This window comes from Ranitomeya variabilis, chromosome 5 (assembly GCF_051348905.1).
Source record: "Ranitomeya variabilis isolate aRanVar5 chromosome 5, aRanVar5.hap1, whole genome shotgun sequence".
NCBI lineage: Eukaryota > Metazoa > Chordata > Amphibia > Anura > Dendrobatidae > Ranitomeya > Ranitomeya variabilis.
This window is the reverse complement of record NC_135236.1, coordinates 679,456,298-679,482,914: the sequence shown is the minus strand read 5'-3', so window position 1 is coordinate 679,482,914 and position 26,617 is coordinate 679,456,298. Positions and strand designations below refer to the sequence as shown.

Below are 26,617 nucleotides of genomic sequence, written 5' to 3'. Positions count from 1 at the left end.
GGAGGATCGCTGAGCACTGATCCGTCTTGGAAGAAAACAGCTTTCGGCCATAGGTGTTTTACTGCAAAAAGACGACGATGTCTACACAATTAGTGACATTCTCCTGAAAAGGGCAGAAACCCGGGAGCGGGAGAGAAGCGACCGGGGAGGGAGAGGGGGCGCATGGAGGTGCAGAGCGTGGAATAGGACACGGCCATAGAGAGCTGCAGATGGAAAAAAAACAGGGCTGGATCTGCGGAATAATCCGGGTAACAACGAAAAGGGTCTTGTAAGGGCTGATTGCTGGAGACGGTCCCCAATGTGGATCCCATATACCCTTCTGTGGGGACTTTTCCATGTCTCCAGCCGATGTTCTTATCAACACTTAGTAATGAGAGATTTCTACCTGCCACGCGGCTTCAGCCACGCACTGAACTCACGTCCTGGACGCAGCCCTATATATATATATATATATATATATAAAACACCATTTACAACAGCGACATCTAGTGACGGCACCTTGTATTACAGTATTAAATTAGGCAGTCACATCGGTAAGCAAATACGTCCGGTACGCCTCCCGAAAAGGAATGATTCTAGCGAAAAGTAGCCAGGAAGTGTCATTTCTGAATAAGCCACGCCTTCTGCTCAGCAGTCTCCGCCCACGCTTAATCTAGTCAGCAGCGGGGATCCACCCCTGCTTAAATCAACATATCCAAATAACCAACAATTAATTGGGGGGGGGGGGTCAATTAAAAATGTTAGAGAGGAAGGACTCCTGTCACAAGCATCAAACAGATGATTATTTCCAATTCTATTTACTTAAGACCACCTAGAGACATGAGGGTCCGGGGGTCTGGAGGGTCGCACGTGGCGGGTGACGGTCCGGGCCGCTCTTATATCTCTGTCCTTCCGCGACACTTCACCGGAGCTGTTGATGGTTGATTGTATCCGACACGGACTCGATGTTCATTAACAGCAGATCAATATGAGGGATAATGATGATTTGGGTCGGGGGCGGCGGGAGGAGGCAGGCGGTGCCCGGGCATTCACTGTGAGTGCAGGATCCGGGGGAGACGGCACTGATAATACAGGTAGAGCAGCCTCACAAGGTAGGTGGTGCCCACCCGGGACTTCATTAACCCTTATGTTCCTGAAGAGATAGAGGTGAGATCTTAGACCCCCGCTCACCCGCTTTGACCCGTCTAGGATGGGAAAGATAGACCGAGACTCCGTGGAGCTGAACTCACCGTGCGAGGGGCGCCAGGCTGCCCCCATCGAGACGCCCGCCCCGGCCACGGACCCCAAGAAGGAGAAGGACAGCTCCGAGGAGCGGGAGACGTGGAAGGGGAGATTTGACTTCTTACTGTCGTGCGTGGGCTACGCCATCGGGCTGGGGAATGTCTGGCGCTTCCCGTACCTGTGCGGAAAAAATGGTGGAGGTGAGAAGCCGGGGTCACCAAAAGTGATGAGCAGGACCTCGTCTTAGTCCTCTCTGCTGCCGGGTGACCAGGTGTCGATATCCCACAGCCCGGTGGTCATGGTGCCTCCACCCGGCCCGTTAGTGTTGTCATGGTGCCTCCCCCCGGCCCGTAAGTGTTGTCATGGTGCCTCCACCCGGCCCGTTAGTGTTGTCATGGTACCTCCACCCGGCCCATTATTGTTGTCATGGTGCCTCCACCCAGCCCGTTAGTGTTGTCATGGTGCCTCCACCCAGCCCGTTAGTGTTGTCATGGTGCCTCCACCCGGCCCGTTAGTGTTGTCATGGTGCCTCCACCCTGCCCGTAAGTGTTGTCATGGTGCCTCCACCCGGCCCGTAAGTGTTGTCATGATGCCTCCACCCGACCCGGGCCGTTAGTGTTGTCATGATGCCTCCACCCGGCCCGTTAGTGTTGTCATGGTGCCTCCACCCGGCCCGTAAGTGTTGTCATGGTGCCTCCACCCGGCCCGTTAGTGTTGTCATGGTGCCTCCACCCAGCCCGTTATCGTTGTCATGGTGCCTCCACCCAGCCCATTAGTGTTGTCATGGTGCCTCCACCCAGCCCGTTAGTGTTGTCATGGTGCCTCCACCCGGCCCGTTAGTGTTGTCATGGTGCCTCCACCCGGCCCGTAAGTGTTGTCATGGTGCCTCCACCCAGCCCGTTAGTGTTGTCATGGTGCCTCCACCCAGCCCGTTAGTGTTGTCATGGTACCTCCACCCGGCCCATTATTGTTGTCATGGTGCCTCCACCCAGCCCGTTAGTGTTGTCATGGTGCCTCCAACCAGCCCATTAGTGTTATCATGGTGCCTCCACCCGGCCCGTTAGTGTTGTCATGGTGCCTCCACCCGGCCCGTTAGTGTTGTCATGGTGCCTCCACCCGGCCCGTAAGTGTTGTCATGGTGCCTCCACCCGGCCCGTTAGTGTTGTCATGGTGCCTCCACCCGGCCCGTTATTGTTGTCATGGTGCCTCCACCCAGCCCATTAGTGTTGTAATGGTGCCTCCACCCAGCCCATTAGTGTTGTCATGGTACCTCCACCCGGCCCGTTAGTGTTGTCATGGTGCCTCCACCTGGCCCGTTAGTGTTGTCATGGTGCCTCCACCCGGCCCGTAAGTGTTGTGATGGTGACTCCACCCGGCTCTTAAGTGTTGACATGGTGCCTTCACCCGGCCCATTAGTGTTGTCATGGTGCCTCCACCCGGCCCGTTAGTGTTGTCATGGTGCCTCCACCCGGCCCGTTAGTGTTGTCATGGTGCCTCTACCCGGCCCGTTAGTGTTGTCATGGTGCCTCCACCCGGCCCGTAAGTGTTGTCATGGTGCCTCCACCCGGCCCGTAAGTGTTGTCATGGTGCCTCCACCCGGCCCGTAAGTGTTGTCATGGTGCCTCCACCCAGCCCATTAGTGTTGTCATGGTGCCTCCACCCGGCCCGTTAGTGTTGTCATGGTGCCTCCACCCGGCCCGTTAGTGTTGTCATGGTGCCTCCACCCGGCCCGTTAGTGTTGTCATGGTGCCTCCACCCGGCCCGTAAGTGTTGTCATGGTGCCTCCACCCGGCCCGTAAGTGTTGTCATGGTGCCTTCACCCGGCCCATTAGTGTTGTCATGGTGCCTCCACCCGGCCCGTAAGTGTTGTCATGGTGCCTCCACCCAGCCCGTTAGTGTTGTCATGGTGCCTCCACCCGGCCCGTAAGTGTTGTCATGGTGCCTCCACCCGGCCCGTTAGTGCTGTCATGGTGCCTCCACCCGGCCCGTTAGTGCTGTCATGGTGCCTCCACCCAGCCCGTAAGTGTTGTCATGGTGTCTCCACCCGGCCCGTTAGTGTTGTCATGGTGTCTCCACCCGGCCCGTTAGTGTTGTCATGGTGCCTCCACCCGGCCCGTTAGTGTTGTCATGGTGCCTCCACCCGGCCCGTAAGTGTTGTCATGGTGCCTCCACCCGGCCCATTAGTGTTGTCATGGTGCCTCCACCCGGCCCGTTAGTGTTGTCATGGTGCCTCCACCCGGCCCGTAAGTGTTGTCATGGTGCCTCCACCCGGCCCGTAAGTGTTGTCATGGTGCCTCCACCCGGCCCGTAAGTGTTGTCATGGTGCCTCCACCCGGCCCGTTAGTGTTGTCATGGTGCCTCCACCCGGCCCGTAAGTGTTGTCATGGTGCCTCCACCCGGCCCGTAAGTGTTGTCATGGTGCCTTCACCCGGCCCATTAGTGTTGTCATGGTGCCTCCACCCGGCCCGTAAGTGTTGTCATGGTGCCTCCACCCAGCCCGTTAGTGTTGTCATGGTGCCTCCACCCGGCCCGTAAGTGTTGTCATGGTGCCTCCACCCGGCCCGTTAGTGCTGTCATGGTGCCTCCACCCGGCCCGTTAGTGCTGTCATGGTGCCTCCACCCAGCCCGTAAGTGTTGTCATGGTGTCTCCACCCGGCCCGTTAGTGTTGTCATGGTGTCTCCACCCGGCCCGTTAGTGTTGTCATGGTGCCTCCACCCGGCCCGTTAGTGTTGTCATGGTGCCTCCACCCGGCCCGTAAGTGTTGTCATGGTGCCTTCAACCGGCCCATTAGTGTTGTCATGGTGCCTCCACCCGGCCCGTTAGTGCTGTCATGGTGCCTCCACCCAGCCCGTAAGTGTTGTCATGGTGCCTCCACCCGGCCCGTTAGTGCTGTCATGGTGCCTCCACCCAGCCCGTAAGTGTTGTCATGGTGTCTCCACCCGGCCCGTAAGTGTTGTCATGGTGCCTCCACCCAGCCCGTTAGTGTTGTCATGGTGCCTCCACCCGGCCCGTAAGTGTTGTCATGGTGCCTCCACCCAGCCCGTTAGTGTTGTCATGGTGCCTCCACCCGGCCCGTAAGTGTTGTCATGGTGCCTCCACCCAGCCCGTTAGTGTTGTCATGGTGCCTCCACCCGGCCCGTTAGTGTTGTCATGGTGCCTCCACCCGGCCCGTAAGTGTTGTCATGGTGCCTCCACCCGGCCCGTAAGTGTTGTCATGGTGCCTCCACCCGGCCCGTTAGTGTTGTCATGGTGCCTCCACCCAGCCCGTTAGTGTTGTCATGGTGCCTCCACCCGGCCCGTTAGTGTTGTCATGGTGCCTCCACCCGGCCCGTAAGTGTTGTCATGGTGTCTCCACCCGGCCCGTTAGTGCTGTCATGGTGCCTCCACCCGGCCCGTAAGTGTTGTCATGGTGCCTCCACCCGGCCCGTTAGTGCTGTCATGGTGCCTCCACCCGGCCCCTTAGTGTTGTCATGGTGCCTCCACCCGGCCCGTTAGTGTTGTCATGGTGCCACCACCCAGCCCGTAAGTGTTGTCATGGTGCCTCCACCCGGCCCGTTAGTGCTGTCCTGGTGCCTCCACCCGGCCCGTTAGTGTTGTCATGGTGCCTCCACCCGGCCCGTTAGTGCTGTCATGGTGCCTCCACCCGGCCCGTTAGTGTTGTCATGGTGCCTCCACCCGGCCCCTTAGTGTTGCCATGGTGCCTCCACCCGGCCCGTTAGTGCTGTCATGGTGCCTCCACCCGGCCCATTAGTGCTGTCATGGTGCCACCACCCGGCCCGTAAGTGTTGTCATGGTGTCTCCGCCAGGTGCCTTCCTCATCCCTTATTTCCTGACTCTGGTCTTTGCCGGGATCCCGCTCTTCTTTCTGGAGACGGCTCTGGGGCAGTTCACGTCTATTGGGGGTCTCGGGGTGTGGAAGCTGGCCCCCATGTTTAAAGGTAAAGTCACAGACTCTCATTGCTTCCGTTTGGGTTTGCTCTTCTTAAAGGCGTTCTCCATTTTTTTTTTTTTTGCAAAGCAAAACTAATTTCTGTATTTGAAGAAGTTCTGCAGCTTTCTAATACGTGGCGCTCCGATTCTTCACCGTTTCCGAGACCTCTGCTTGCTGTCAGTGAATGGGATCTTCTCAGTTTACTTCTCCCAGCTACATATGTATCCGAACGTACCGGCAGCTCAGATCCCACTGCTGACAGTTTGTTACAATGTATCAGTTTCCAGTCCGGATTGTTCTCTAGAATGGGTGCAACTGTAACAAACCCTCAGCTGTAAGACGTTTTGGGGTCAGGTTGGGTTTGGATGTAAAAAAACAAATATTTTCATCCACTGACAGCAAGACGAGGTCATGAAAATGGAGAAGAATTATTGGGCGAAGTCTATAAGAAAGTTTTCGTTGCAATGTCGGTCGCCGTCCGTCACTTTCCTACTAATCCTATTGGTCGCTCTTAGTACTTTGTGTCTGAGGTTGTCTTCGTCCTCTGCAGGGGTCGGGATGGCCGCCGTGGTGCTCTCCTTCTGGCTGAACATTTACTACATTGTGATCATCGCCTGGGCCCTTTATTATCTCTTTAACTCCTTCTCCTCGGTAAGTACATCACGAATTCCGGAATAAAGGGTCAATACTCCTTTAAAAGGGGGCTGTCTCTCATTGCTGGAGGGTCCTGGCTCAGAAATAGGGGGGTTATATTGACTTTATGGTATTGATGATCCTGACCGCCGCAGTATACAAATCATTCACAGTGGCGCCCACTGGTGGTCACCGATGGGATAAAATCCAGATACAAGGGATTTGCTAATGTTTGTGGCCCCTTTAAATGAGACAATTATTATTGTTAGACTGGATCCTACTGGGGGGGGGGGGGGGAATAATCTTACTACTGGGACCAGTTCTGATCAGCTCCAGGTTCATGGGAGGAATGGGCAGCAACTAGTAAGTAAGAGATCACCGTAAGCACAATGCCAGGCAGCAGCCGAGGAAGTGTAAAGCCGCCAACACTGGAGAGGAGCGGCGGAGACCGGCTCAAACCAGGGGTCGTGTCCTGATGGGGGAAGGAGAATAGCCCCATAAACATGTTCTCCAGTTCATGTGAAGGAGGAGATTTTAGTGGTGGGTCATATTTTAGGGTTGCCATTGTCATCCTCATCCTCTTCCTCTTCCCTCCCCCGCTGAGAAGACCCTGCCCTGGCAGAGCTGTGACAACAGCTGGAACACAGAGCGATGTTTCTCCAACTACTCGCTGAACGACACCACCAACCTCACCAGCGCCGTCACCGAGTTTTGGGAGTAAGTGTCGGCTGGATTTGGGGTGTCCGTATGGCCTAAAAGGGACTAACATGAGACATCCTCTTTAAGGGGGTTTCCATAAATATGGTTTAATCATCTGCAAATTACCAGTAAATCTTCTCTAAAAGCTGGATCCCGGGATCTTCTCTTGATTGGCCGTCTCTGCCCTATTTCGCTTATATTCTGTTAGTAGAAAGCAAACAACCGACATTCCCTGCACTGGAGTGAATGGAGATGAGCTGCAGTACCACCTCTAACCTGAGGACAGGAGTGGCGCTGTTTCTGCTAATGTTTCCCTAATCCTGTCCTTTGTTCTATGTTTGCAGGAGGAACATGCATCAGGTCACCAGCGGGCTTGGAGAACCTGGGAACATTCGTTGGCCCCTGGCGTGCACCCTGGCCCTATCCTGGGTCATGGTTTACTTCTCTATCTGGAAAGGAGTGGAGTGGACTGGGAAGGTGCAGTATGGCGAACAGGAGCGTAACGATCACAGTCACAGAGGCCGCGACCGTGCTGGAGGGGGGCCCGCCGATACCAGCGAATGTTTCAGCTGGATGTGAGTCTGAGAACGCACATTCAGCTGAAGTGTATTGCGGTGCAGAGACTCGCCGGGTCCCTGCGCTGTACTATATGCCTCCAGCCAATCAGAGGCCGGAAACTGATGTCAGTAAACCAGTCACAGGCGGCTCATGGTAGTGGCGTTATGCGCTGCCCGTCGCTTGCACACAGAAGTCAGTTGTCGGCTTCAGAAAATGGGTATATACAGTATATACCAGGGTGAGACAAGGATAGGGGACATGTATCGCAGGATGGGGCCCAGGACAAGGGATAGATGATACATCAGGATATGCCCAGGATGGGGGACATTAGTACATTTCTACATAATGGGGGAGTTGGCGCAACGCGTATGTTCTTATAGGATTTAGAACACTACATGGGCCCAAACATCTGACCAACATGGGGTGGTGGCAGGTCCAGGACCCATCGGACACTAGTTACGCCACTGATGGTGGAAGAGCCTATACGGCAGCATATACCGCCCCTATGGCTCAGTGTCATGTGTGCCGCCATATAAATCATCAGTAACTAACACCAGAGCTTTATTCACTTATCCCCTTCATCTTGTAGGTGGTTTACTTCTCCGCAACCTACCCGTACTTCATGCTAGTAATCTTGTTCTTCCGAGGGATCACACTTCCTGGAGCGATGGACGGGATCCGATTCTACATCACCCCAAACTTCAGCAAACTGTCAGAATCTGAGGTGAGTGCACCCTGACTTTAAAAACTCCCTGCATACAGAGTTCCTGTCTGCAGCCACCACTAGGGGGAGCTCCCTTTATACAGAGATACATGATAAGATCCTGCCTGCAGCCACCACTAGGGGGAGCTCCCTGTATACAGAGATACATGATAAGATCCTGTCTGCAGCCACCACTAGGGGGAGCTCCCTGTATACAGAGATACATGATAAGATCCTGTCTGCAGTCACCACTAGGGGGAGCTCCCTGTATACAGAGATACATCATAAGATCCTGTCTGCAGCCACCACTAGGGGGAGCTCCCTTTATACAGAGATACATGATAAGATCCTGTCTGCAGTCACCACTAGGGGGAGCTCCCTGTATACAGAGATACATGATAAGATCCTGTCTGCAGCCACCACTAGGGGGAGCTCCCTGTATACAGAGATACATGATAAGATCCTGTCTGCAGTCACCACTAGGGGGAGCTCCCTGTATACAGAGATACATCATAAGATCCTGTCTGCAACCACCACTAGGGGGAGCTCCCTGTATACAGAGATACATGATAAGATCCTGTCTGCAGCCACCACTAGGGGGAGCTCCCTGTATACAGAGATACATGATAAGATCCTGTCTGCAGTCACCACTAGGGGGAGCTCCCTGTATACAGAGATACATGATAAGATCCTGTCTGCAGCCACCACTAGGGGGAGCTACCTGTATACAGAGATACATGATAAGATCCTGTCTGCAGCCACCACTAGGGGGAGCTCCTTGTAAACAAAGATACCTGATGAGTGTTCTCGCCATGTTCGCCTGAACTTCCTGCCAAACATACTGATAGGGAATTTAGATTGTGAGCCCCATTTGGGAGAGTGATGACAATGTCTGTAAAGCACTGCAGAATATGATAGTGCTATATAAGCAACACATAAGTAAATAATAAAATAAATAATGTATCACAGTATAAAGGGAGCTCCCCCTAGTGGTGGCTGCAGACAGGATCTTATCATGTATCTCAGTATACAGGGAGCTCCCCCTAGTGGTGACTGCAGACAGGATCTTATCATGTATCTCTGTATACAGGGAGCTTCCCCTAGTGGTGACTGCAGACAGGATCTTATCATGTATCTTTGTATACAGGGAGCTCCCCCTAGTGGCTGCTGCAGACAGGATCCTATCATGTATCTCTATACAGGGAGCTCCCTCTAGTGGTGACTGCAGACAGAATCTTATGATGTATCTCTGTATACAGGGAGCTCCCCCTAGTGGTGACTGCAGACAGGATCATATCATGTTTCTCTGTATACAGGGATCTCCCCCTAGTGGTGGCTGCAGACAGGATCTTATCGTGTATCTCTGTATACAGGGAGCTCCCCCTAGTGGTGGCTGCAGACAGGATCTTATCATGTATCTCTATACAGGGAGCTCCCCCTAGTGGTGGCTGCAGACAGGATCTTATCATGTATCTTTGTATACAGGGAGCTCCCCCTAGTGGTGGCTGCAGACAGGATCTTATCATGTATCTCTGTATACAGGGAGCTCCCCCTAGTGGTGACTGCAGACAGGATCTTATCATGTATCTCTGTATACAGGGAGCTCCCCCTAGTGGTGGCTGCAGACAGGATCTTATCATGTATCTTTGTATACAGGGAGCTCCCCCTAGTGGTGTCTGCAGACAGGATCTTGTCATGTATCTCTGTATACAGGGAGCTCCCCCTAGTGGTGGCTGCAGACAAAATCTTATCATGTATAACTGTATACAGGGATCTCCCCCTAGTGGTGGCTGCAGACAGGATCTTATCATGTATCTGTGTACAGGGAGCTCCCCCTAGTGGTGGCTACAGACAGAACCTTATCATGTATCTCTGTAAACAGGGAGCTCCCCCTAGTGGTGGCTGCAGACAGGATCTTATCATGTATCTCTGTATACAGGGACCTCCCCCTAGTGGTGGCTGCAGACAGGATTTTATCATGTATCTCTGTATACAGGGAGCTCCCCCTAGTGGTGACTGCAGACAGGATCTTATCATGTAACTCTGTATACAGGGAGCTCCCCCTAGTGGTGGCTGCAGACAGGATCTTATCATGTAACTCTGTATACAGGGAGCTCCCCCTAGTGGTGGCTGCAGACAGGATCTTATCATGTTTCTCTATACAGGGAGCTCTCTCTAGTGGTGACTGCAGACAGAATCTTATGATGTATCTCTGTATACAGGGAGCTCCCCCTAGTGGTGACTGCAGACAGGATCTTATCATGTAACTCTGTATACAGGGAGCTCCCCCTAGTGGTGGCTGCAGACAGGATCTTATCATGTATCTCTGTATACAGGGAGCTCCCCCTAGTGGTGGCTGCAGACAGGATCTTATCATGTATCTCTGTATGCAGGGAGCTCCCCCTAGTGGTTGCTGCAGACAGGATCTTATCATGTATCTCTGTATACAGGGAGCTCCCCCTAGTGGTGGCTGCAGACAGGATCTTATCATGTATCTCTGTATACAGGGAGCTCCCCCTAGTGGTGACTGCAGACAGGATCATATCATGTTTCTCTGTATACAGGGATCTCCCCCTAGTGGTGGCTGCAGACAGGATCTTATCGTGTATCTCTGTATACAGGGAGCTCCCCCTAGTGGTGGCTGCAGACAGGATCTTATCATGTATCTCTATACAGGGAGCTCCCTCTAGTGGTGACTGCAGACAGGATCTTATCATGTATCTCTGTATACAGGGAGCTCCCCCTAGTGGTGGCTGCAGACAGGATCTTATCATGTATCTTTGTATACAGGGAGCTCCCCCTAGTGGTGACTGCAGACAGGATCTTATCATGTATCTCTGTATACAGGGAGCTCCCCCTAGTGGTGGCTGCAGACAGGATCTTATCATGTATCTCTGTATACAGGGAGCTCCCTCTAGTGGTGACTGCAGATAGGAGCTTATCATGTATCTCTGTATACAGGGAGCTCCCCCTAGTGGTGGCTGCAGACAGGATCTTATCATGTATCTTTGTATACAGGGAGCTCCCCCTAGTGGTGTCTGCAGACAGGATCTTGTCATGTATCTCTGTATACAGGGAGCTCCCCCTAGTGGTGGCTGCAGACAAAATCTTATCATGTATAACTGTATACAGGGATCTCCCCCTAGTGGTGGCTGCAGACAGGATCTTATCATGTATCTGTGTACAGGGAGCTCCCCCTAGTGGTGGCTACAGACAGAACCTTATCATGTATCTCTGTAAACAGGGAGCTCCCCCTAGTGGTGGCTGCAGACAGGATCTTATCATGTATCTCTGTATACAGGGACCTCCCCCTAGTGGTGGCTGCAGACAGGATCTTATCATGTAACTCTGTATACAGGGAGCTCCCCCTAGTGGTGGCTGCAGACAGGATCTTATCATGTATCTCTGTATACAGGGAGCTCCCCCTAGTGGTGGCTGCAGACAGGATCTTATCATGTTTCTCTATACAGGGAGCTCTCTCTAGTGGTGACTGCAGACAGAATCTTATGATGTATCTCTGTATACAGGGAGCTCCCCCTAGTGGTGACTGCAGACAGGATCTTATCATGTAACTCTGTATACAGGGAGCTCCCCCTAGTGGTGGCTGCAGACAGGATCTTATCATGTATCTCTGTATACAGGGAGCTCCCCCTAGTGGTGGCTGCAGACAGGATCTTATCATGTATCTCTGTATGCAGGGAGCTCCCCCTAGTGGTTGCTGCAGACAGGATCTTATCATGTATCTCTGTATACAGGGAGCTCCCCCTAGTGGTGGCTGCAGACAGGATCTTATCATGTATCTCTGTATACAGGGAGCTCCCCCTAGTGGTGACTGCAGACAGGATCATATCATGTTTCTCTGTATACAGGAATCTCCCCCTAGTGGTGGCTGCAGACAGGATCTTATCATGTATCTCTGTATACAGGGAGCTCCCCCTAGTGGTGACTGCAGACAGGAGCTTATCATGTATCTCTGTATACAGGGAGCTCCCCCTAGTGGTGGCTGCAGACAGGATCTTATCATGTATCTCTGTATACAGGGAGCTCCCCCTAGTGGTGACTGCAGACAGGATCTTATCATTTATCTCTGTATACAGGGAGCTCCCCCTAGTGGTGGCTGCAGACAGGATCTTATCATGTATCTCTGTATAGAGGGAGCTCCCCCTAGTGGTGACTGCAGACAGGATCATATCATGTTTCTCTGTATACAGGAATCTCCCCCTAGTGGTGGCTGCAGACAGGATCTTATCATGTATCTCTGTATACAGGGAGCTCCCCCTAGTGGTGACTGCAGACAGGAGCTTATCTGTTATGACCCCAATGGCGAGGGTCTCAGAGGAACGTGGAAGTCTGCAGAATACAAAAATCCAGCTCATAGGGCAGTGGTAACTGGGTTGACCATATATCTACTCCTAACGCCAACACTAGAAGTAGCCGGGGATCATTCCTACGTTGATTCTAGATGACACGCGCCAGCCGGAGAATCTAGCTACCCCTAGTAGAGGAAAACAAAGACCTTTCTTGCCTCCAGAGAAGGGGACCCCAAAGCTGGATAGAAGCCCCCCACAAATAATGACGGTGAGGTAAGAGGAAATGACAAACACAGAAATGAACCAGGTTTAGCACAGAGAGGCCCGCTTACTGATAGCAGAATAAAGAAAGGTAACTTATATGGTCAACAAAAACCCTATCAAAATCCACACTGGAAATTCAAGAACCCCCGAACCGTCTAACGGTCCGGGGGGAGAACACCAGCCCCCCTAGAGCTTCCAGCAAAGGTCAGGATATAGATTTGGAACAAGCTGGACAAAAATACAAAATCAAAACAAATAGCAAAAAGCAAAAGGCAGACTTAGCTGATATAACTGGAACCAGGATCAGTAGACAAGAGCACAGCAGACTAGCTCTGATAACTACGTTGCCAGGCATTGAACTGAAGGTCCAGGGAGCTTATATAGCAACACCCCTAACTAACGACCCAGGTGCGGATAAAAGGAATGACAGAAAAACCAGAGTCAAAAAACTAGTAACCACTAGAGGGAGCAAAAAGCAAATTCACAACAGTACCCCCCCCTTAGTGAGGGGTCACCGAACCCTCACCACGACCACCAGGGCGATCAGGATGAGCGGCATGAAAGGCACGAACTAAATCGGCCGCATGAACATCAGAGGCGACCACCCAGGAATTATCCTCCTGACCATAGCCCTTCCACTTGACCAGGTACTGAAGCCTCCGCCTGGAGAGGCGAGAATCCAAGATCTTCTCCACCACGTACTCCAACTCGCCCTCAACCAACACCGGAGCAGGAGGCTCAGCAGAAGGAACTACAGGCACAATGTACCGCCGCAACAAGAACCTATGAAATACATTGTGAATAGCAAACGACACAGGAAGATCCAGACGAAAAGATACAGGATTAAGGATTTCCAATATCTTGTAAGGCCCAATAAAACGAGGTTTAAATTTGGGAGAGGAGACCTTCATAGGAACAAAGCGGGAAGAAAGCCATACCAAATCCCCAACGCGTAGTCGGGGACCCACACCGCGGCGGCGGTTGGCAAAGCGCTGAGCCTTCTCCTGTGACAACTTCAAGTTGTCCACCACATGATTCCAGATCTGCTGCAACCTATCCACCACAGAATCCACCCCAGGACAGTCAGAAGGCTCCACATGACCCGAAGAAAAGCGAGGATGGAAACCAGAGTTGCAGAAAAAAGGCGAAACCAAGGTGGCGGAACTAGCCCGATTATTAAGGGCAAACTCAGCCAACGGCAAGAATGTCACCCAATCGTCCTGATCAGCAGAGACAAAACACCTCAAATAAGCCTCCAAGGTCTGATTGGTTCGCTCCGTCTGTCCATTAGTCTGAGGATGGAAAGCAGACGAAAACGACAAATCAATGCCCATCCTACTACAAAAGGATCGCCAGAACCTGGAAACGAACTGGGATCCTCTGTCTGACACAATATTCTCAGGGATGCCGTGCAAACGAACCACGTTCTGGAAAAACACAGGAACCAGATCGGAAGAGGAAGGCAGCTTAGGCAAAGGAACCAAATGGACCATCTTGGAGAAGCGATCACATATCACCCAGATAACAGACATGCCCTGAGATAGCGGAAGATCAGAAATGAAATCCATGGAGATATGTGTCCAAGGTCTCTTCGGGACAGGCAAGGGCAAGAGCAAACCGCTGGCACGAGAACAGCAAGGCTTAGCTCGAGCACAAGTCCCACAGGACTGCACAAATGACCGCACATCCCTTGACAAGGAAGGCCACCAAAAGGACCTGGCCACCAGATCTCTGGTGCCAAAAATTCCCGGGTGACCTGCCAACACCGAGGAATGAACCTCGGAAATGACTCTGCTGGTCCACTTATCCGGGACAAACAGTCTGTCAGGTGGACAAGACTCAGGCCTATCAGCCTGAAATCTCTGCAACACACGTCGCAGATCCGGAGAAATAGCTGACAAGATAACTCCATCTTTAAGAATACCAACAGGATCAGCGACTCCAGGAGCATCAGGCTTAAAGCTCCTAGAAAGAGCATCTTCCTTCACATTCTTTGAACCTGGTAAATACGAGACAACAAAATCAAAGCGGGAGAAAAACAATGACCAGCGGGCCTGTCTCGGATTAAGGCGTTTAGCAGACTCGAGATACATCAGATTTTTGTGATCAGTCAAGACCACCACACGATGCTTAGCACCCTCGAGCCAATGACGCCACTCCTCAAATGCCCATTTCATGGCCAACAACTCCCGATTGCCCACATCATAATTTCGCTCGGCAGGCGAAAACTTCCTAGAGAAAAAGGCACAAGGTTTCATAACAGAGCAACCAGGGCCTCTCTGCGACAAAACGGCCCCTGCCCCAATCTCCGAAGCATCCACCTCAACCTGAAAGGGAAGTGAGATGTCAGGCTGGCACAAAACAGGCGCCGAAGTAAACCGGCGTTTCAACTCCTGGAAAGCCTCCACGGCAGCAGGAGCCCAGTTAGCTACATCGGAGCCCTTCTTGGTCATATCCGTCAAAGGTTTCACAATGCTAGAAAAATTAGCGATAAAACGACGGTAGAAGTTAGCGAAGCCCAAGAACTTCTGAAGACTCTTAACTGACGAGGGCTGAGTCCAATCAAGAATAGCTCGGACCTTGACTGGGTCCATCTCCACAGCAGAAGGGGAAAAAATGAACCCCAAAAAGGGAACCTTCTGCACACCAAAGAGACACTTTGAGCCCTTGACAAACAAAGAATTTTCACGCAAAATTTTAAAGACCAACCTGACCTGCTCCACATGCGAATCCCAATTATCAGAAAAAACCAAAATATCATCCAGATAAACAATCAAAAATGTATCCAGATACTTCCGGAAAATGTCATGCATAAAGGACTGAAAAACTGAAGGCGCATTGGAGAGCCCAAAAGGCATCACCAAGTACTCAAAATGACCTTTGGGCGTATTGAATGCGGTTTTCCATTCATCACCTTGCTTAATGCGCACAAGGTTGTACGCACCACGAAGGTCTATCTTGGTGAACCACTTGGCACCCTTAATCCGGGCAAACAAGTCAGACAACAGCGGTAAAGGATACTGAAATTTGACAGTGATCTTATTTAAAAGCCGATAATCAATACAAGGTCTCAAAGATCCGTCCTTTTTTGCCACAAAAAAGAATCCCGCACCAAGAGGGGAAGAAGATGGACGAATATGTCCTTTCTCCAGAGACTCCTTGATATATGAACGCATAGCGGTATGTTCAGGTACCGACAGATTAAACAGTCTCCCCTTAGGAAACTTACTGCCTGGGATCAAATCTATAGCACAGTCACAGTCCCTATGAGGAGGCAGTGCACTGGACTCAGACTCACTGAAGACATCCTGATAATCAGACAAATACTCCGGAACTTCCGAAGGCGTAGAGGAAGCAATAGACACAGGCAGGGAATCCCCATGAATACCACGACAGCCCCAACTTGAGACTGACATAGCCTTCCAGTCCAAGACTGGATTATGGGTCTGTAACCATGGCAGCCCTAAAACAACCAAATCATGCATTTTATGTAAAACCAGGAAACGTATCACCTCGCGGTGTTCAGGAGTCATGCACATGGTAACCTGTGTCCAATACTGCGGTTTATTTGCTGCCAATGGTGTAGCATCAATACCCCTAAGAGGAATAGGATTTTCTAATGGTTCAAGAGTAAAACCACAGCGCTTAGCAAATGAGAGATCCATGAGACTCAGGGCAGCACCTGAATCTACAAACGCCATGACAGGATAAGACGACAGTGAGCAAATCAAAGTTACAGACAGAATAAATTTAGGTTGCAAATTACCAACGGTGACAGGACTAACAACCTTAGCTATACGTTTAGAGCATGCTGAGATAACATGTGTAGAATCACCACAGTAGTAGCACAAGCCATTCCGGCGTCTATGAATTTTCCGCTCATTTCTAGTCAGGATTCTATCACATTGCATTAAATCAGGTGTCTGTTCAGACAACACCATGAGGGAATTTGCGGTTTTTCTATCACATTGCACCGAATTAGGTGTCTGTTCAGACAACACCATGAGGGAATTTGCGGTTTTTCTATCACATTGCACCGAATTAGGTGTCTGTTCAGACAACACCATGAGGGAATTTGCGGTTTTGTGCTCCCGCAACCGCCGGTCAATTTGAATAGCCAGTGCCATAGTATCATTCAGACCTGTGGGAATGGGAAAACCCACCATAACATTCTTAATGGCTTCAGAAAGGCCATTTCTAAAATTAGCGGCCAGTGCACACTCGTTCCAATGTGTCAGCACGGACCATTTCCGAAATTTTTGGCAATACACTTCAGCCTCGTCCTGCCCCTGAGACATAGCCAGCAAGGCCTTTTCTGCCTGAATCTCAAGATTGGGTTCCTCATAAAGTAAACCGAGCGCCAGAAAAAACGCATCAATATCAGCCAATGCCGGATCTCCTGGCGCCAGCGAAAAAGCCCAATCCTGAGGGTCGCCCCGTAAGAACGAAATAACAATTTTTACTTGCTGAGCAGAATCTCCAGATGAACAGGGTCTCAGGGACAAAAACAATTTACAATTATTCACGAAATTCCTAAACTTAAACCTGTCTCCGGAAAACAGTTCAGGAATCGGTATTTTAGGTTCTGACCTAGGATTTCTGATAACATAGTCTTGTATGCCCTGCACACGAGTAGCCAGCTGGTCCACACTTGTAATCAAGGTCTGGACATTCATGTCTGCAGCAAGCATAGCCACTCTGAGGTAAAGGGGAAGAAGAAAAAAAAAAACTCAGAATCTTCTTTCTTATAATCCCTCTTCTGCAATGCATTAAACATTTAATACTGGCCTGGCAAACTGTTATGACCCCAATGGCGAGGGTCTCAGAGGAACGTGGAAGTCTGCAGAATACAAAAATCCAGCTCATAGGGCAGTGGTAACTGGGTTGACCATATATCTACTCCTAACGCCAACACTAGAAGTAGCCGGGGATCATTCCTACGTTGATTCTAGATGACACGCGCCAGCCGGAGAATCTAGCTACCCCTAGTAGAGGAAAACAAAGACCTTTCTTGCCTCCAGAGAAGGGGACCCCAAAGCTGGATAGAAGCCCCCCACAAATAATGACGGTGAGGTAAGAGGAAATGACAAACACAGAAATGAACCAGGTTTAGCACAGAGAGGCCCGCTTACTGATAGCAGAATAAAGAAAGGTAACTTATATGGTCAACAAAAACCCTATCAAAATCCACACTGGAAATTCAAGAACCCCCGAACCGTCTAACGGTCCGGGGGGAGAACACCAGCCCCCCTAGAGCTTCCAGCAAAGGTCAGGATATAGATTTGGAACAAGCTGGACAAAAATACAAAATCAAAACAAATAGCAAAAAGCAAAAGGCAGACTTAGCTGATATAACTGGAACCAGGATCAGTAGACAAGAGCACAGAAGACTAGCTCTGATAACTACGTTGCCAGGCATTGAACTGAAGGTCCAGGGAGCTTATATAGCAACACCCCTAACTAACGACCCAGGTGCGGATAAAAGGAATGACAGAAAAACCAGAGTCAAAAAACTAGTAACCACTAGAGGGAGCAAAAAGCAAATTCACAACACTTATCATGTATCTCTGTATACAGGGAGCTCCCCCTAGTGGTGGCTGCAGACAGGATCTTATCATATATCTCTGTATACAGGGAGCTCCCCCTAGTGGTGACTGCAGACAGGATCTTATCATGTATCTCTGTATACAGAGAGCTCCCCCTAGTGGTGGCTGCAGACAGGATCTTATCATTTATCTCTGTATACAGGGAGCTCCCCCTAGTGGTGACTGCAGACAGGATATTATCATGTATCTCTGTATACAGGGAGCTCCCCCTAGTGGTGGCTGCAGACAGGATCTTATCATGTATCTCTGTATACAGGGAGCTCCCCCTAGTGGTGGCTGCAGACAGGATCTTATCATGTATCTCTGTATACAGGGAGCTCCCCCTAGTGGTGTCTGCAGACAGGATCTTGTCATGTATCTCTGTATACAGGGAGCTCCCCCTAGTGGTGGCTGCAGACAAAATCTTATCATGTATAACTGTATACAGGGATCTCCCCCTAGTGGTGGCTGCAGACAGGATCTTATCATGTATCTCTGTATACAGGGAGCTCCCCCTAGTGGTGGCTGCAGACAGGATCTTATCATGTATCTCTGTATGCAGGGAGCTCCCCCTAGTGGTTGCTGCAGACAGGATCTTATCATGTATCTCTGTATACAGGGAGCTCCCCCTAGTGGTTGCTGCAGACAGGATCTTATCATGTATCTCTATACAGGGAGCTCCCTCTAGTGGTGACTGCAGACAGGATCTTATCATGTATCTCTGTATACAGGGAGCTCCCCCTAGTGGTGGCTGCAGACAGGATCTTATCATGTTTCTCTATATACAGGGATCTCCCCCTAGTGGTGGCTGCAGACAGGATCTTATCATGTATCTCTGTATACAGGGAGCTCCCTCTAGTGGTGACTGCAGACAGGAGCTTATCATGTATCTCTGTATACAGGGAGCTCCCCCTAGTGGTGGCTGCAGACAGGATCTTATCATGTATCTTTGTATACAGGGAGCTCCCCCTAGTGGTGTCTGCAGACAGGATCTTATCATGTATCTTTGTATACAGGGAGCTCCCCCTAGTGGTGTCTGCAGACAGGATCTTATCATGTATCTCTATACAGGGAGCTCCCTCTAGTGGTGACTGCAGACAGGATCTTATCATGTATCTCTATATAGGGAGCTCCCTCTAGTGGTGACTGCAGACAGGATCTTATCATGTATCTCTGTATACAGGGAGCTCCCCCTAGTGGTGGCTGCAGACAGGATCTTATCATGTATCTCTGTATACAGGGAGCTCCCCCTAGTGGTGACTGCAGACAGGATCATGTCATGTTTCTCTGTATACAGGGATCTCCCCCTAGTGGTGGCTGCAGACAGGATCTTATCATGTATCTCTGTATACAGGGAGCTCCCCCTAGTGGTGGCTGCAGACAGGATCTTATCATGTGTCTTTGTATACAGGGAGCTCCCCCTAGTGGTGTCTGCAGACAGGATCTTATCATGTATCTCTGTATACAGGGAGCTCCCCCTAGTGGTGACTGCAGACAGGATCATGTCATGTTTCTCTGTATACAGGGATCTCCCCCTAGTGGTGGCTGCAGACAGGATCTTATCATGTATCTCTGTATACAGGGAGCTCCCTCTAGTGGTGACTGCAGACAGGAGCTTATCATGTATCTCTGTATACAGGGAGCTCCCCCTAGTGGTGGCTGCAGACAGGAGCTTATCATGTATCTCTGTATACAGGGAGCTCCCCCTAGTGGTGGCTGCAGACAGGATCTTATCATGTATCTCTGTATGCAGGGAGCTCCCCCTAGTGGTTGCTGCAGACAGGATCTTATCGTGTATCTCTGTATACAGGGAGCTCCCCCTAGTGGTTGCTGCAGACAGGATCTTATCATGTATCTCTATACAGGGAGCTCCCTCTAGTGGTGACTGCAGACAGGATCTTATCATGTATCTCTGTATACAGGGAGCTCCCCCTAGTGGTGGCTGCAGACAGGATCTTATCATGTATCTTTGTATACAGGGAGCTCCCCCTAGTGGTGACTGCAGACAGGATCATGTCATGTTTCTCTGTATACAGGGATCTCCCCCTAGTGGTGGCTGCAGACAGGATCTTATCATGTATCTCTGTATACAGGGAGCTCCCTCTAGTGGTGACTGCAGACAGGATCTTATCATGTATCTCTGTATACAGGGAGCTCCCTCTAGTGGTGACTGCAGACAGGAGCTTATCATGTATCTCTGTATACAGGGAGCTCCCCCTAGTGGTGGCTGCAGACAGGATCTTATCATGTATCTTTGTATACAGGGAGCTCCCCCTAGTGGTGTCTGCAGACAGGATCTTATCATGTATCTTTGTATACAGGGAGCTCCCCCTAGTGGTGTCTGCAGACAGGATCTTATCATGTATCTCTATACAGGGAGCTCCCTCTAGTGGTGACTGCAGACAGGATCTTATCATGTATCTCTATATAGGGAGCTCCCTCTAGTGGTGACTGCAGACAGGATCTTATCATGTATCTCTGTATACAGGGAGCTCCCCCTAGTGGTGGCTGCAGACAGGATCTTATCATGTATCTCTGTATACAGGGAGCTCCCCCTAGTGGTGACTGCAGACAGGATCATGTCATGTTTCTCTGTATACAGGGATCTCCCCCTAGTGGTGGCTGCAGACAGGATCTTATCATGTATCTCTGTATACAGGGAGCTCCCCCTAGTGGTGGCTGCAGACAGGATCTTATCATGTGTCTTTGTATACAGGGAGCTCCCCCTAGTGGTGTCTGCAGACAGGATCTTATCATGTATCTCTGTATACAGGGAGCTCCCCCTAGTGGTGACTGCAGACAGGATCATGTCATGTTTCTCTGTATACAGGGATCTCCCCCTAGTGGTGGCTGCAGACAGGATCTTATCATGTATCTCTGTATACAGGGAGCTCCCTCTAGTGGTGACTGCAGACAGGAGCTTATCATGTATCTCTGTATACAGGGAGCTCCCCCTAGTGGTGGCTGCAGACAGGATCTTATCATGTATCTCTGTATACAGGGAGCTCCCCCTAGTGGTTGCTGCAGACAGGATCTTATCATGTATCTCTATACAGGGAGCTCCCTCTAGTGGTGACTGCAGACAGGATCTTATCATGTATCTCTGTATACAGGGAGCTCCCCCTAGTGGTGGCTGCAGACAGGATCTTATCATGTATCTTTGTATACAGGGAGCTCCCCCTAGTGGTGACTGCAGACAGGATCTTGTCATGTTTCTCTGTATACAGGGATCTCCCCCTAGTGGTGGCTGCAGACAGGATCTTATCATGTATCTCTGTATACAGGGAGCTCCCTCTAGTGGTGACTGCAGACAGGAGCTTATCATGTATCTCTGTATACAGGGAGCTCCCCCTAGTGGTGGCTGCAGACAGGATCTTATCATGTATCTTTGTATACAGGGAGCTCCCCCTAGTGGTGTCTGCAGACAGGATCTTGTCATGTATCTCTGTATACAGGGAGCTCCCCCTAGTGGTGGCTGCAGACAAAATCTTATCATGTATAACTGTATACAGGGAGCTCCTCCTAGTGGTGGCTGCAGACAGGATCTTATCATGTATCTCTGTATACAGGTTGCTCCCCCTAGTGGTGGCTGCAGACAGGATCTTATCATGTATCTCTGTATACAGGGAGCTCCCCCTAGTGGTGGCTGCAGACAGGATCTTATCATGTATCTCTGTATACAGGTTGCTCCCCCTAGTGGTGGCTGCAGACAGGATCTTATCATGTATCTCTGTATACAGGTTGCTCCCCCTAGTGGTGGCTGCAGACAGGATCTTATCATGTATCTCTGTATACAGGGAGCTCCCCCTAGTGGTGGCTGCAGACAGGATCTTATCATGTATCTGTGTACAGGGAGCTCCCCCTAGTGGTGGCTACAGACAGAACCTTATCATGTATCTCTGTAAACAGGGAGCTCCCCCTAGTGGTGGCTGCAGACAGGATCTTATCATGTATCTCTGTATACAGGGAGCTCCCCCTTGTGGTGGCTGCAGACAGGATCTTATCATGTATCTCTGTATACAGGGATCTCCCCCTAGTGGTGGCTGCAGACAGGATCTTATCATGTATCTCTGTATACAGGGAGCTCCCCCTAGTGGTTGCTGCAGACAGGATCTTATCATGTATCTCTATACAGGGAGCTCCCTCTAGTGGTGACTGCAGACAGGATCTTATCATGTATCTCTGTATACAGGGATCTCCCCCTAGTGGTGGCTGCAGACAGGATCTTATCATGTATCTCTGTATACAGGGAGCTCCCCCTAGTGGTTTCTGCAGACAGGATCTTATCATGTATCTCTATACAGGGAGCTCCCTCTAGTGGTGGCTGCAGACAGGATCTTATCATGTATCTCTGTATACAGGGAGCTCCCCCTAGTGGTGGCTGCAGACAGGATCTTATCATGTATCTCTGTATACAGGGAGCTCCCCCTAGTGGTGACTGCAGACAGGATCATATCATGTTTCTCTGTATACAGGAATCTCCCCCTAGTGGTGGCTGCAGACAGGATCTTATCATGTATCTCTGTATACAGGGAGCTCCCCCTAGTGGTGGCTGCAGACAGGATGTTATCATGTATCTCTGTATACAGGGAGCTCCCCCTAGTGGTGGCTGCAGACAGGATCTTATCATGTATCTCTGTATACAGGGAGCTCCCCCTAGTGGTGTCTGCAGACAGGATCTTGTCATGTATCTCTGTATACAGGGAGCTCCTCCTAGTGGTGGCTGCAGACAGGATCTTATCATGTATCTCTGTTCTGTTTGATGAATTCTGTCATGAATTACATGAAGTGACATCCAGTCTCTGAGGGGGCTTCAGACCAGCCTCCATTTTGCTGTACTGTCAGGGAATCTGTACTTACAGTTGCAGTGATCTGTGCAGTTCCAGCCTCATATAAGCTCTGAGAATTTGTAGGTTCTGTGCCCGGCTGCCACCATGTTCTGTTTGATGAATTCTGTCATGAATCACACTCTTTGAGTATCTCCAGGCTCTTTATTCACATCATGCCTCAACCTCCATTACATGAATCCAGTGAACAACAACATCCAACAAGTTGCAAAACAAAGAATATAGAACACACATAAAAGTAGTGAGACCCCTAGAGGCCACATGAACATATAACATATTGCTACAATCTCTATATACAGGGAGCTCCCCCTAGTGGTGGCTGCAGACAGGATCTTATCATGTATCTCTATATACAGGGAGCTCCCCCTAGTGGTGGCTGCAGACAGGATCTTATCATGTATCTCTGTATACAGGGAGCTCCCCCTAGTGGTGACTGCAGACAGGATCTTATCATGTATCTCTGTATACAGGGAGCTCCCCCTAGTGGTGACTGCAGACAGGATCTTATCATGTATCTCTGCATACAGGGAGCTCCCCCTAGTGGTGACTGCAGACAGGATCTTATCATGTATCTTTGTATACAGGGAGCTCCCCCTAGTGGTGGCTGCAGACAGGATCTTATCACGTATCTCTGTATACAGGGAGCTCCCCCTAGTGGTGGCTGCAGACAGGATCTTATCATATATCTCTGTATACAGGGAGCTCCCCCTAGTGGTGACTGGAGGCAGAATATTATGTTAGGCAGAAAATTGTATGGTGCTAATATGCTGCATTGTCTCTTTTTCAGGTTTGGATGGATGCAGCCACACAGATCTTCTTTTCCTATGGACTTGGTCTTGGTTCTCTCATTGCTCTGGGCAGCTACAATTCCTTCCACAATAATGTATACAGGTGAGGCGTTTACCCTATAGAGATCTCCAACCTGTATGTACAACACTACAACTCCCATCATGCCATTGTCATTCAGTGTCAGCACTCACTTCGCTCCCAATGTTTTCTGCTTCTAGAGACTCCATCATTGTTTGTGGGATTAACTCCTTCACCAGCATCTTTGCCGGACTTGTCATCTTCTCCATTGTTGGGTTCATGTCACAAATCACCAAGAAACCGATCCAGGAGTTAGCGGCGTCAGGTAGAGATGGAACCGATCCTTAAAGTGACACCAGACAAAACTGATACATTGCATAATTTGCGCAGTGCGGTCAGATGCATTGTATCACTCTTGTGCAGTGCGGTCAGATACATTGTATCACTCTTGTGCAGTGCGATCAGACACATTGTATCACTCTTGCGCAGTGCAGTCAGACACATTGTATCACTCTTGTGCAGTGTGGTCAGATACATTGTATCACTCTTGTGCAATGTGGTCAGATACATTGTATCACTCTTGTGCAGTGTGATCAGATACATTGTATCACTCTTGTGCAGTGTGGTCAGATACATTGTATCACTCTTGTGCAGTGTGATCAGATACATTCTATCACTCTTGTGCAGTGTGATCAGATACATTCTATCACTCTTGTGCAGTGTGATCAGATACATTGTATCACTCTTGTGCAGTGTGGTCAGATACATTGTATCACTCTTGTGCAGTGTGGTCAGATACATTGTATCACTCTTGTGCAATGTGGTCAGATACATTGTATCACTCTTGTGCAGTGCGGTCAGATACATTGTATCACTCTTGTGCAGTGTGATCAGATACATTGTATCAATCTTGCACAGTGTGATCAGACACATTCTATCACTCTTGTGCAGTGCGGTCAGATACATTGTATCACTCTTGCGCAGTGCTGTGCCAGCTGTTATATTGCGGTCTCTCCTCAGGACCGGGGTTGGCGTTCCTGGCCTATCCACAGGCTGTCAGCCAGCTGCCGATGTCCCCCATCTGGTCCATTCTCTTCTTCTCCATGCTTGTCATGTTGGGTTTGGACAGCCAGGTAAGAGAATTGACGAGTAGGTTTCTCTTCTGAAATCCTCTGTGCTGCCTTATTTTCTTACCGTTCTCCAGTTTTGCACAGTGGAGGGGTTTATCACCGCGCTGGTGGATGAATATCCCCAATGTCTGAGAAGCAGAAAGAAAATCTTCATCGCCATCGTCTGTTTCATCTCCTTCATCGTCGGCTTTTCTAACATTACCCAGGTACTTGGGGTGCGGCGGCCCTGGCACTGGTCCTGCCCCGGCTGCGGCAGGTGGGCTCATGTCTGGGCATTGATGCCTTGGACTGAATTTACAAGACATGGACCTGTAAACTGTCGGCTTTTCTAACATTACCCAGGTACTTGGGGTCCGGTGGCCCTGGTCCTGCCCCAGCTGCGGCAGGTGGGCTCATGTCTGGGCATTGATGCCTTGGACTGAATTTACAAGACATGGACCTGTAAACTGTGTATACGATCCACTGGGTTATTAAGTTTGTGAACCCTTGTTTTGTATTTCTTCTACACATCGTACTTGGAGCTGCAATACCACACACGACCTGTGCATAGTGGCGGCGCTGTTTGGAAGAAAGCAGCCAGGTTTTTCTAATGGTTGGGATTACTTGTATGATTATTTAGGGTTCGTACTTTACGCAGTGGCCAAACATCGGGTGGGGGCCATATTGGCTATACTCATTGCCTCTTTCTTATTCCAGGGGGGGATTTACGTCTTTAAGCTTTTCGACTACTATTCGGCCAGCGGCATGTGCCTCCTGTTCCTGGTCTTCTTCGAGACGATCGCTATATCTTGGTGCTACGGTGAGTGACCTGGAGATGCCGGATTCGTGCAGTACCTGCCCTGCCCTGTAGGGGGCGATAGTGAGCAATGCCCTATTTTCGCTTCTCCCACGGCAGGAGTAGAGCGCTTCTACCAGGACATCGAGGAGATGATTGGGTACCAGCCCTGCTCCTGGTGGAAGCTCTGCTGGGCATATTTCACCCCCTTCGTCTGTTTGGTGAGGACGCTGCCTTCCCATAGGGTCATGTATTGGGGTCAGTCGGGCTCACGTTTCTTCTATCCCCCCTCACTGTGCAGGGCGTCTTTATATTCAGCGTGGTAGAGATGACCCCCCTGACACTAGGCCGCTATGTGTACCCGGCGTGGGGTCAGGGCATCGGCTGGCTCATGGCGCTCTCATCGATGGTGCTGATCCCCAGTTACATGTTGTACCTGTTCCTCACCTCCTCGGGCACAGTCAGCCAGGTAAGTGGCGGGCAGTGAATTACTTAAGAGGTTAAATCTACAAAAATTCTGAATCATTTATTTCACTTTGCAATGTTAGATTTTCGACTCTAGTCACATCCAAAGCTGCATGGTGTGATCTCTGCACTATGTAGCAGATGAGCAGAGCTGTGATTGCAGCTCTGCAGGCAGTAGGACTAAAGCCTGTGAGGTTTCCATTCTTTACTTCTCCGCATCTTTCTATCCTCCAGCGCCTCCGGGATATGACGCAGCCACAAATGCAGAGGGTCATGGAGAAAAATGGCCTGCGCCCCCGACTCAGCCTGGATGGGAGCACGCGAGAGATCCCAGGAGTGTAGCGTCCGGGTCACATGGACCCCCAGTTCTTTATCCCTTCGTGTGGCTGAGCCTTTCATTCCATCTCTTCTTGTTAACCTCCCATTCCGGGCTGAAGAGCTCACACTCAGCGTACGACCCCCCAGACGACCCCACCTGAGTGCCTTATATTATAGATTACCTGATATAGAGATTTGTAGATGATGTAAAATAAACATTGAATAAACAGAAAAATTGCAGACAAGATATAACATTTGTCCAGAGAAGGGGCCTGGCCCAGAGCAGTGCTGAGGAGGGGCCTGGCCCAGAGCAGCGCTGAGGAGGGGCCTTGCCCAGAGCAGCGCTGAGGAGGGGCCTGGCCCAGAGCAG

The 26,617-nt window shown here is 50.4% G+C and overlaps 1 protein-coding gene across 1 annotated transcript; it reads left to right on the top strand.

Moving 5' to 3' along the window:
- The first annotated feature begins 1,112 nt into the window (after positions 1 to 1,112).
- On the top strand, positions 1,113 to 26,617 carry LOC143777058 (sodium- and chloride-dependent GABA transporter 1-like). Its single transcript, XM_077266998.1, has 14 exons — positions 1,113 to 1,421; positions 5,029 to 5,160; positions 5,704 to 5,804; positions 6,394 to 6,503; positions 6,830 to 6,962; positions 7,633 to 7,767; positions 23,540 to 23,643; positions 23,760 to 23,884; positions 24,580 to 24,692; positions 24,764 to 24,895; positions 25,386 to 25,488; positions 25,585 to 25,685; positions 25,766 to 25,933; positions 26,164 to 26,617. The coding sequence occupies exons 1-14, from the start codon at positions 1,190 to 1,192 to the stop codon at positions 26,269 to 26,271; spliced, it is 1,797 nt and encodes a 598-aa protein (XP_077123113.1). The 5' UTR covers positions 1,113 to 1,189; the 3' UTR covers positions 26,272 to 26,617.